The sequence below is a fragment of the Porites lutea genome, chromosome 6 (genome assembly GCF_958299795.1).
Source record: "Porites lutea chromosome 6, jaPorLute2.1, whole genome shotgun sequence".
NCBI lineage: Eukaryota > Metazoa > Cnidaria > Anthozoa > Scleractinia > Poritidae > Porites > Porites lutea.
The window spans coordinates 1162501-1175000 of NC_133206.1; the positions used below are offsets into that span (position 1 = coordinate 1162501).

At 43.1% G+C, this 12500-nt stretch overlaps 3 protein-coding genes across 3 annotated transcripts in view; all 3 read right to left on the reverse strand.

The window, feature by feature from the left end:
* LOC140942370 (uncharacterized) overlaps positions 1-12500 on the reverse strand; it is a 333944-nt gene that overhangs the window by 229309 nt on the left and 92135 nt on the right. The gene's annotated exons all lie outside the window — the stretch shown is intronic.
* Positions 3202-9756, reverse strand: LOC140940777 (uncharacterized). The gene has a single exon (XM_073389740.1). It carries the CDS (start codon positions 9754-9756, stop codon positions 3202-3204), a length of 6555 nt encoding a protein of 2184 aa, XP_073245841.1.
* Positions 12125-12500, reverse strand: part of LOC140940779 (adenosine receptor A3-like) — an 882-nt gene continuing 506 nt past the window's right edge. Inside the window, exon 1 of the mRNA XM_073389742.1 lies at positions 12125-12500. This exon is cut by the window's right edge and continues 506 nt beyond it. Within this exon, the coding sequence (XP_073245843.1) occupies positions 12125-12500 (376 nt within the window).

Here is a 12500-nt window from a genome sequence, read left to right on the forward strand (position 1 = left end):
TAAACTTGAAAATAGCGCTACGTCATCTACCACTCCACAAGGCCGCCCTGCCTGGATAGCATTTCCCCAATTACTTTGCGATATTTTCTTAGTTGCGTGTGCTATTAAATGTAAGTTTTTTAATGCTGGTTAGCCTGTGCAAGTATTTGAAAGGGGGAGACAGGGTTTAGAGCGAATTGCTTACCTGATACCCTTGAAGAGTTACAGTGTAACCCTTTCGACCGATTCCTCTATCCCCTAAACGACCTTTCCATTCCATATAACATGATTTTTTTATTGTGATTCTTCACTCAAAACAAAAAACGCTTCCAAGATCATTTATCGAGGTTGCCCAAAGTTTAAAACCTACTCAGTGTTCGTGTGTACTGGCAGGGTGTATGATTTTAATGTTTTCCAAATTCCTTAATAGTCAATGCATTAATCACACGCCCAGGTGTCGGAAAAACTGACCACCACTTTACACTTTTAAATCAAGTACTAGTGGCAGCCAGACTATGCAGCCTTTCAGTTGTTGTATAATTGGACAAATAACTTTGAAAACATCAAAGAAATGTATAAACAATTTTGTTTTAGACTGCTCATTCTTAAGTGCGAAGGATGGTGTTCGTTGTCACGCAACACCCGCTCCTTGTCTTCTCACACTTCCTCGCTGATTCTATGAATTGGTAAGAACATCTTTCAAATCGCCGAAAATGTCTTAAAAACATATTTTTCTCGTGATATATTTTGTTCAACCACCTTAAGAATTTAGATCATAACGCTCATTCGGTTTGAGTGACATTTTAATAACCTGTCCCATCTCCAATAACCTCTCGTTAGAGGTCAAATTACAAAATGCATTAGCGCCAGCATAATTTTGGAGCTCGAGAGTAGAAAAAGTAAAATGTGCCCCCAAACTATAAAGGTAAGTTAATTTCTATTGGATGTTAGCAAATTAATAGAGGTACATCAGGTTTCTTCTCAGGAAATGCCTATGATCCCTTTCAGCAACAGCAAGCCGTTGGTGAATTATGCAAATGTTTCATATTTCACTCAAAATTTGTTCAAGTTCAGAAGGTTCGTCTGAAGCCTAAATTAAATTACCCCTGCCAGTTCTTACATATGTTTTAGTACAATGTTTAACTAACTTATAGCTTGAGTTTCAGGAAAAACCAAGGTGTAGCACATGCCTGAAAATTAAATCGCGACTTTAGGTCTGAATTTAAACTTCCTTGAGTTGAAAAAGAACCAAAACTAAAATAAAATTGTTTACCTTCCACAGTATCGTTAAGTTAACAATCAACCGCCATACTAGGGCTAAAACCCTTTACAAATTGATTTATCCAGGAATATTTTATCACGCTTCCTTCCTTTTTGCGTGCGAGCGAAGTTTTGAGACCCGCTCATTTTGCCTCAAATTTTGATTGTTTTCAAGTCGCCGACCACGAAAACTGATTTTGTCGATTTTCTCCAGTGGCCTTTTGAAAAACAAACTACACCACATATAGTTACTTACTAATAAGTATGTATGGACAAGATATGAGCGAAATTTAATTTTTGATCGTGGCCGCTGGCCGGTTGCTCGATATTTACTGACATTCTTAAGCCATTAAGCTCTTAAGCCATTAAGTGGGCAGCCTCCTCTTTATATCTCCGAACTAATTCGTCTTACCAGCCAACTAAAACCTTAAGGTCCACTAGCTGTCTTGTAGGTTGCTAACCGTTCTACTTAATAATCATATAGGATAGATCTTTGACTGTTGCCTCTGCCAAGTCATGGAACTCGCCTCCTTTACATTTACGCAACTGTTAAACTGTTAGCACTTTTAAACCAGTCTAGAAACTAGAAGCTCAGGGTTAAGAAGTGATTTGACGTCATGCCTAGTCTGCCGTCTTCCTAAAATAATTGATCGATATGATGACAAGTACGTGTGAGCCAAATGCGACTGTTCCGTAGCCAGTTTCCCGGTGTCACAAACCACGATCGCCAAATTCCACCCCTCCATTTCGGCCCATAGTTTCCTCCATAGGCACCTACAACTACAGCTTGGCCAAATACTTAAGTAATCTCCTCCAACCTCATAGAGCGGTTTTCACTTGACTGTCGAAAGTAATTGAGGAATTGGTTTGGTTTTGGTTTTACTACGCCCTTTGGTTGGCTAGTGTATTTACTTTGGTTTTGGTTTTACGCCAGTCAAGTGAAAACCGCTCTATTCCGTCCACATTCATTGCTTCAGATTCCTTCACTTTTGTGAAGGAAATCAATGATCTATCTTTGCATGGGATGTTTATGGTCTCCTTCGATGTTGAAAGCCTCTTCACCAACATACCTCTAGATGATTGTATTAACCTTGCCGTCAAATATATTACTGAGGGTAATCCAGGGTTGAAACTTAGTAAAAGTGAGCTTAAAAGGCTGTTTGAGTTTGTTACCAAGGAAACTCACTTCCTCTTCAAAAGTAACTTCTATGATCAGGTGGATGTTGTAGCCATGGGGTCCCACCTTGCCCCTGTTCTCGCCAATCTCTTTATGGGTCACCATGAGAATATATGGTTGGATCAATACGGGGATTCAGAGGTACGTAGACGACACATTTTGCCTTTTCCACTCTGAACGGGATGCAACCCTTTTCTTCAATTACATCAACAATCAACACCCCAATATACGCTTTACAATGGAGCGGAAAACTGACCATGTTTTACCTTTCCTAGATGTTCTAATCAATAACACTGACCCACACCACCTGTAGCGTCCACTCATAGCTACTTGAAACTGTACTTTAATCAGTTGTTCACTTGCTAGTTCGTTTCTAATCTGCACATAACTTGTATTCATTCCATTCACAAATTGCACGTGAAAGAGAAAGATTCGAAGTTATTGTGCCTTCTTAATGGAAAGGAAAACTTGTCCTAACGAAACGACAGTATAACTCCATAACAAAACATGTGCTTTTTCGTGGGAAAGAGCGCCCGCGATATTTTGTGTGCGGTCACCGAAGACCACACCATATAACGTTTATTTTCTGTCTCTTACACGCTCCCCCCCGAAAGACGACTGGGGAGTCTTTCTACTTTAGCACAAACTAGTAATGAGCGTACAAAAAACTAGTCGAAACTATCAGATCAGTACAAAGTTCCTCAAAAGTTCCCTCAGTTATCTTAACCTTTCGGAACAGTTCAGACACTTCTCGGTGCCCTTCCTACACACATGAACTGGTAGCTTCAAAGAGGTGTTGGCCGCTGTTCCAAGCCACCTAGTAACTGCTCTTCCAATAGACAGAGCTTCCGGACATCTCTGCGGTACACTCCGTCCGCTGTTCTGACGACAACTTGGCGTACCATGCCTTCGCTATCAGGAAAGGTTTGCTCGACCAAGCCCTTTGGCCACTGACCCCGGGGCAAATTCTTGTCTGCAAGCAACACTAAATCTCCTACTATAAAGTTTGGCTTAGGTTGTAACCACTTCTGGCGTTCTTGGAGCGTTGGCAGATATTCCCTTGTCCACCTCTGCCAAAATTCATTTGCGAGAAGATGAACGTGCTTCCATCTGGCTTTGAATCGATCTGACTCCTCGAATAAATCTGGGGATGAAGACGGGTTTCGGCGCAACAGAAGGATATGGTTCGGCGTCAGAGCTTCCAAATCCTTTGGATCATCAGAGACCGGCGTGATTGGCCTGTCATTCAAAATCTTCTCTACTTCAATGAGGAATGTTCTCAGGGTTTCTTCGTCTACGAGGCGTTCTCCCACCATAGAATGAAGGATCCTTCTGATAGACCGTATAAGTCTCTCCCATACGCCGCCTTGGTGACTGGCCGCGGGTGGGTTAAATTTCCACTCAATTCCTCTCCTGGTCAACCTCAACTGAATCTTCTCCTGATCCCACACCTTTAAAGCGTTGACGACGTCCAATTCAGCTCCTCTAAAATTAGTACCGTTGTCACTATAGATAATACCCGGGTGGCCTCTTCTACCAACGAAGCTCAAAACGGCATTGATAAAACTGTCAGTGGAGAGGTTGTTAACTAACTCTATGTGAACTGCTCGATATCTTGGGCAAGTGAAGATGCAGCCGTAACGTTTGTTCAGAGAAGGATCTCTCCTTGATCTTGTGTTAGGTCCTATCTTCACGTAGAGGGGCCCGAAGTAATCCAACCCAACTGCAGCAAATGGATACACGAGCCTGTGAATGTCCGAAGACACTCTAACAACTGGAAGTGGTGCTGTCACTTGTTCTCCTAACTTGGCGTTCTGACGTTTGCACACATGGCACTTGCCAAGAACTTGCTTTATCGTGGAAACTGCATTCACGATCCAATAGCGCTGCCTAATTTCGGCCAGAACTTGATAGGCTCCTACGTGTCCATTCAAGTGATGATAGTGGCGAATTATCAACTCAGACACGGGGTGCTTTGCTGGCAGTATCATCGGGTGCTTGGCATCATATGGCAAACTCGAGTGATTCAATCTTCCGCCGACACGTATGATTCCTTCATCTTCGAATGGCTTAAGTCTGGCTAGTCTGCCTTTGATGACTGTTTCACTTTTCTCATCAGTAAACGACTGTCCCTGGACGAACTTCACAATTTTCTTCTCCGCTTTGTCCACGTCATGGATCGATAAGGTTTTAGGACTATACTTCACACTTCTATCTTTGTCGTTCTGGCACTGGGACTGCATCGGTCTGTTGAAGGCTCTACATAACCACCCAACTATTCTTCTCAATCGATCCCACGACGAATATCGTTGGAACAAAATGCTCCAGAAATCCGCATGAACTGTGGATGCTCCAACAGTGACTTTCTCCTTTTTCACTCCTTCGTCTGTATCTAGGAGGTCTCCCAATTCCTCTGGAGGTTTCGGGGGCCAATCTTCAACTTCTCTCCACAAGAATTCTGGACCACGGCGCCACCTTTCCAGTTTTCCAGTCTCCGAGGCCTTGATCCCTCGGGAAGCATAATCCGCAGGATTGAGCTCTGATCGTACATGCCGCCACTGCCCTGGATCTGATTCTTGACGTATGACAGCTACCCGGTTTGCGACGAAGGTTACAAATCTTCGTACTTCATTGGCAATGTACTTGAGAACTATCATAGAGTCAGTCCAGTAAGTCACACTGTTAATCTTCAGTCTTCCTTCTAACTCTCTCGTTATGACCTTGTTGATTTTCGTTGCTAGCGTAGCCGCTGTCAACTCCAGCTTTGGTACTGTTGAAGCACTTTTCAAGGGTTTCACGCGAGACTTCCCCATTACGAAACAGCAATGAATTTGCCCCTGACTGTTAACAAGACGTAAATAAGAGGATGTCCCATAACCATGCTCTTGGGATGCGTCGGCGAAATGATGAAGCTCTACATGTTTCACTTCACCGAAGTCCTTTGGCTTAAAACATCGAGGAATACTGAATCCTTGCAAGCTCATAAGCCCTTCTCTCCAACTCTTCCAACGTTCACACAAGTCTCTTGGGAGCTTCTCATTCCAATCCAACTTTAGTTTGCACAATTCCTGATTCATTTCTCTTCCAGGTAAGAGTAGGGGGCTGGCGAATCCGAGCGGGTCATACACCGTTGCAATAGATGATAAGACACCTTTCCGATTCTCTGGACGCTCCTTGTCATTCACAACAAAGTCAATGGTGTCATGTTCAACATTCCAGTGGATTCCTAGTGCTCTATCTATAGGCAAACTTTCTGATTTCAAATCTAAATTCTTAATGGTGGGTGCTCTTTCCTCCACCGGGAACGCTGACAACACGCTGCGAGAATTGGAAATCCATTTTGTCAATTCAAAGCCTCCTCTCGCAAGTAACTCCTGTAGCTGCTTACTGACTTGTACTGCGCGTTCTGAATCAGCAAAGGATTTAAGCAAGTCATCTACGTAGAAATCCTTAAGCACGGCGTCAACTGCCTCTTGGGAGAAGTCTTTCTCATTATCCTTAGCCGTCTTTCTCAGGGCGTATCCTGATACGCTCGGCGAGGACTTTGCTCCAAAAATGTGCACGAGCATTTGGTAAGTCTTCGGTCCCTTTGAAAGGTCACCATTCGGCCACCATAAATAACACAACGCTCCACGATCTTCTGGTGCTACGAAGACCTGGTGAAACATTCTCTTAATATCTGCCGTAACTGCAACGTCATCTACTCGGAATCTCAGGATCACTCCTATCAGGGTGCTGGTGTTTTCAGGGCCTCTCAAAAGTTGCTCATTCAAAGACGTTCCACCACTCCTTGAGGCACAATCAAACACTACCCGCGGTTCTTCGGGTTTTCTAGGATGCCACACCGCGTGATGAGGAAGGTACCATAGCGGCTTAAGCACTGGGACTTCGTCATCAGGTACCCGTCGTGATGCTCCCTCGGTCAGGTACTTGTCCATTACGCCACTGTACTTTCGGTGGAAAACTGGATCCTTCCGCATCTTTCTCTCTAGCCAACTTAACCTCCTTGTGGCCGTCGACAGACTCTCAGGAAGGTCTGGCTTCTCTTGGCGAAAAGGAAGCTTAAGCTGATAGTGTCCGTTCACTAAGGTCGCTGACTGATCCATAAGTTCCTGTGCTTTACGGTCCTCAACAGACATGCCTTCCTCAGCATTGGCATCAGCTTCAACAAATTCCTCATCATACATGCGCTCCAGCTGAACGCTTAAGCTATCTTGGCCGGTGCGAGTAAAGTTTATGTGAACACGGTCCTTAACGGTTTCTCCAATCGGGCCGTGGACTGTCCACCCAAGGGGCGTCCTCAATGCAACAGGTTCGCCTTGGTCTCCTTCTTTCCGATCTAACTGCTTGTCAATCAGGTCTGGGCGATCGTTTCCTATCAAAATTGTCACTTTCTTATCTCCTGTTTCGGGTGAGCTAACGTCACAAAGATGAGGCCAACGCTTAATATCCTCGTTTGTGGCCATTTGTCGTGCTGAAACGGGAAGATTGCTTGTAGTCAAGACGTTTTCGAGTCGGAACTTTGCATCTCCTTCTAACGATTCAATTTCTAACTGGACTTCATGACCATGTCTTAGCTCCCCGTCCGCACAGTTGGTGGTGGCCATAGTATAGCTGATTGGCTTCATATCCGTTACACCTATTTCACGCGCCAAACTATCTAGACAGAGCGAGGCGTCTGAACCGCTGTCTAGGAAAGCGTGCGTTATGATCTCTCTGGCACCTCCCGGACATCTAATCTTGACTGGAACTACCTTAAAGCATACTCTGGGTCTGCCCGCTTCGAGCGCAGCAACCGTCACCAGATCCTGTTCCCTTGCACTTGCCATCGAAGGGCTGCTATCCTTCGTGTTGGGCGCTTGCACATTGCTACTGTTCGCTGAACCTTCCACCGCATTACTGCTGGGATTTCTAGGGTTCTTTTCATCAACGCTCTCCGACGGGAAATGTAGCAGGTAGTGGTGATCCTTGCCGCAACCTGATATTCGGCAGGTGAATCCCCTATCACATTGTTTCGCAGTATGTCCTTGGTCAAGACAAAGCTTACAAAGTCCACGTTGACGAACAGTCTTTAGACGGTCATTCAATGAGGCACTTCTGAACTTTCGGCACCTCCAAACATTGTGAGGTCCGGAACACTGAGCACACTTCCAAGGGGGCCTTGGTGATGTTTTCTGGCTTAGGCAGTTCTGGTCAGTTTGAGTCGCAAGGGTAGTAAACTTGGGAGGCGGATCCTTTATCTTGTTTGTTTCCTTTTTTTCTCGGTTACCATGAGAAGAGGACCCTAATTCTTGCCCGTATCTATTGTTTATACGATCTGCAACTCTTCGAACAAATTCAACAAAGTCCGCAAAGTCCGCTCGACCTTTTCGCTTGATGAGATCTCCTGCTTTATCCACCCACTTCCTTTTCAGGCCCTCATCAGGGAGCTTTCGCATCAACGAGATTATGACATCTTCGTTGTCTAACCGACTCACGTAGTTGTGACCCATACTGGTCAGGACCCTCCTAGCATCTTCCAGTCGCCTTACAAACTCCATGAGAGTCGTCGCATCTGCTTTCCGCACTTGAATTTCTCTCAGTTTCTTCATGTGGGCTTCTACTATCATGTGAGGCTGGCCTAAGTTCTCGCTAAGAGTTCTCCAGGCTTCTGTGTACCTTTCACCCACTGTCAAATTAACACAACTCCTAATTGATTCTTTAGCTTTGCCTGAGCACTGAGCTAAAAGGCGTGTCAGTCTTTGAGACTCATCAGACACCTGGTTCTCAATATTGTCTCTAAAGTTCGTAACGAACTCCACATACTCCAAAGGGTCTCCACTGAATTTCATCAACTCTACTTTCGGTAAGGTTGGACCTTGCTTGATTGCTTCGGCAACTGCCACCCAAGGATCAGGTTGCATGCGTGACTGCGGACTAGCTTGCTGCTCAAAAGGAGGGGCTGAATAAATGTACGTTGATGTGGATTGCTGAGGAGTGTTGGCAGGATAGAACTCGGTTGCTGATGCATGTAAACCTACAGTTCGTGGACTACAAGACCATGTAGGCATTCCTGGTGATTGGTGCATCGACATTGGTGATGCCGCAACAGCTGTGGATGTTGCCCTTGGCAAATTAAAACGAGGTACATAACTGATAGGCGTGCTAAACTTAGTACAATTAATTGGAGCCTGGGTAGTTAAACTACTAGAACTCGTCTTGTGAATCGCAACTCTTCCTACGTTTGGACCAGAAGTCGTGACCGCTGACCCTGATGCTAAGTAACTCGCAGTCACCAATGATGAAAGTGAAGTTTGGGCAATATCTTGTGCTGAAGATGTTTGCATTTTTCCATTGTCAACAACTGGCTGGGATTCTGAAGAGGGTGTGGCACCACCCGTAACAGGCTGTGACAAATGCCCCTTCGCAGGAGGATAATTGGCACTATGCTCTTTTAAGTAATCATTCATCCCATCCTTCGCTTCATTCTCTTCGCCGCGCTCCAGCAATAAGTCAATTTCCGCCTGCTCCATCTTAGTTTTAGCACTCAACAGCTCTAATTTCCTGTTTAACTCTGCTTTACTTCTTTCTACTTCTAATTTGCGTTCTAGTTCCTGCTTTTCCTTTAGGGTCTGCACTTCCAATTTAGCTTCTACTGCCACCCTTCTCTTCTCTTTAACACTGCTTCTATTTGACACACAACTTCTCTCGCTCTTGTCAGACCCATGGCTCAATCCAGATTCAGAAGGAGGGGTACCTACTTCCTTTTTCCTCCACTGATTTATGAGGATTTCTAACTGTAATTTCATTTCTCGTTCATTCTGATAACTGTCAATAATAAATTGTTTTTTCTCTTCATCATCTTCAAAGCTGAAGTAATTATTATGACTGACAACAAAGTTACGAAATGCTTCTTTATACCTGTAAATCTCGGCTTCCACTCCACTTATCTGTGTGCTAGGGCTTAAAATCAATTCTTGTACACAATTTCGCCGTTTCCGCAGTTCTCCAAGATACCAGTTTCGCTGACGCTTCGCATGAACCGCTTTCTCGACTCGAACTTCCAATTCATCTATTCTTTTGTTCGGCTCCCTTAATCTAACAGGCCTGGAACTACTGCCTTGTTCTACCTGATCCTCGCCATAGAAACCAAATTCCACGTTTCCACTTGTTAATGATGGCCCTACTTGCTCTAATCCACCATTCTCATCACCTTGGAACGTGCGCTGAGGCGATTTCTCTGTTGGCGCCGAATCGGGAACATTTTCCTTCTGTGGAGTCACGTGAGTCGCTGCTTTCTCGTGTCCACCTTTCTTAGCACCACTTTTCGATTTCTTGCTCTTCGAATTCTTGCCAGTCATTCCGTTACTTTAACCACAGTACTGCTTGAAATTAATAACTTCGAATGATGTAGCGTCCACTCATAGCTACTTGAAACTGTACTTTAATCAGTTGTTCACTTGCTAGTTCGTTTCTAATCTGCACATAACTTGTATTCATTCCATTCACAAATTGCACGTGAAAGAGAAAGATTCGAAGTTATTGTGCCTTCTTAATGGAAAGGAAAACTTGTCCTAACGAAACGACAGTATAACTCCATAACAAAACATGTGCTTTTTCGTGGGAAAGAGCGCCCGCGATATTTTGTGTGCGGTCACCGAAGACCACACCATATAACGTTTATTTTCTGTCTCTTACACCACCGTTTACCGGAAAAAGACTTTCACAGGTCTGCTCACCAGTTATCTGAGTTTTTGCCCCTTTACCTACAAATTGGGGTTACTCAAAACCTTGATTCATAGAACTTTTAAGATAAACAACACTTTGATGGGGTTCCATACTGACCTTCAAAAATTGTCTGTCATTCTGCGGACGAATCTCTTCCCTGAGAACCTTATGAACAAATATATTTCTAAATATATTCAGACATCAGTCAAGGGAGGGAAAACACAGCCCTATTCAGGAGTCGAGCCCCAGGAAACACCTAAGTTCTTCTTTAAAATCCTTTACGTTGGGCACTTCTCAGTCACGACACAGAGGAGTATACGCAAACTTGCTAACCGGTTATGTCAACCTATTGATTTAAGGTTACTTTCAAAGTCAGGAATCTTTTTAATGTGAAAGGTGCTGTCCCTGAGGGGCTACGCACGCGTGTGGTCTATAAATTCAATCTCGGCGATTTTATTGAAAGGAAGCGTAACTCTTTTGCATCAGAAAATTGAAACGTATGTTAGCACTAATTTGTCTTCAATCTTCGTGGAAAGTCCCCAAAAAATATCCGGAAAACGAGAGAATTATCCACGCATCGCAAATATAAATAAATACATACAATTCATTTGCTTTGGGTGTTTTTCTGAAATCCTACTAGACAACGAAGTAATTAATTTAAGGCGCTTTCCTTCTGAAAACATAAATGTCTTTGTCTGGCAAAAAATAACTAGTCATATGTTTTAAGTTTCGCACAGACATTTTATCTATTCTTTGTCTAGTTGAAAGACGCGTTGCAAGAGAATTTAGAGCTCAACTGATTAATTTAGGTCATCGAACCTTGTTTGCCCAGCATTAAATCGAGTGATGGCACTACGCACGCGTGTGGTCTATAAATTTTCGTGTGCAAGTTGTAATGCTTGTTATGTTGGTGAAACCAGCTGACACTTCTTCACACGAGTGCGCGAGCACTTACTTTCAGACAGGTCTTCGAACGTTTTTAAACATCTGCAGAGTTCAGAGTTTTGTAGAGCATCCTGCACACCGGTTGCTTCGAGATCCTGGACTCTGCAGCCACTAAGTAGCAAGTGAAGCTTAAGGAATCCATGTTTATAAAATATGAGAAGCCCGATCTCAACCAGCAGGTGAAACACATTAAACTGACTCTCTCCCTGTAAAGAACTAAGCGTCACTCATTTAATTTTGTTTTAGTACGCAATATTGACAACGCAATGTAACGAACTTTGTAAGATCGCAATAATTTATCTTAATTAATGTATCTTAGTAATATATCTTAGTCAATTACTTTGAGGCAAAGTAAAAGAAATTAAACCAAGGATAAAGTGAACCACAACTGATATGCAAAGCATCTGAGTTTATGTATAGTAAGTTTCTATAACCAACCAACATGGTTTCGACTAAATGTTAATTAACTATCTTTTATTTTCACCTATTGTCAATATAATCTACCAGCTTGGCTTAGAATAAAGAGAATAAGTAAACGGAATAAATATTATCTAAAATGTAGATTTTGCTGGGATAAAACCATTGGCTGCTCTTCCTCTATTAGACTAGATGATCGTTTATTACATATTACACGCAACGTTGAAGAGTCTGCTAAAAGAACTGATCTGAAATATAATACCGTAAAATTCTGAAAATAAGCCCCTCCATAAAACCCCTTCAACTAGAAGGCCCCCAAACTCGTAACGCAAAAAGCCCTCCGTTAAATCTTAAATCACTCCTCAAAATATAAGCTCTCCCGGAGGGCTTGTACTTGGAAACTGCCCTCAAATACAAAGTAAAATAAAGCAAAAAGGGTAAATTTCCTTCCAACTACAAGGCTAGCCCAATCGATTTTGAAACGTAAATTTCCCCAAGCAAATAAGCCCCTCCAAAAATACGCCCCTCAAAAAGGGCCTTTGAAAAATATAAGCCCGGGGGTTTAGTTTCGGAATTTTACGGTATACTAACTGAATAGATGATAACCTCGAACACGCAGAACTCTAACATCCTCCACTATCAACAGCAATGTTTTGACAATATGTTTCGCAGTATTTCCATAATAGCGTGTCGAATAGGTCTCATCTTCCACGCGTAGATGAGCGGATTCAGTGAAGAATTCAGATGGACTAGGGTCTGAGTATAGATGATTAGAGTTTCCTCTGAATCACTTATTTCACGACCAGATACCCTGTTTGCAATATTAATAGAATAATGTGGGAGATTACATAACAAAAAGACGATATATACATAAAATGTAGCGATCGCAGATTTTCTCTGCCTTGCTGTGTTCTGCGAAGTGCTCTCAACGTTTTGTGATGCTTGTTGCACCTGTAGTGTATGAATTTGGTTTGTGAGATGACGCACTGTTAAGTAGATCTTGCAATAAAAGAAT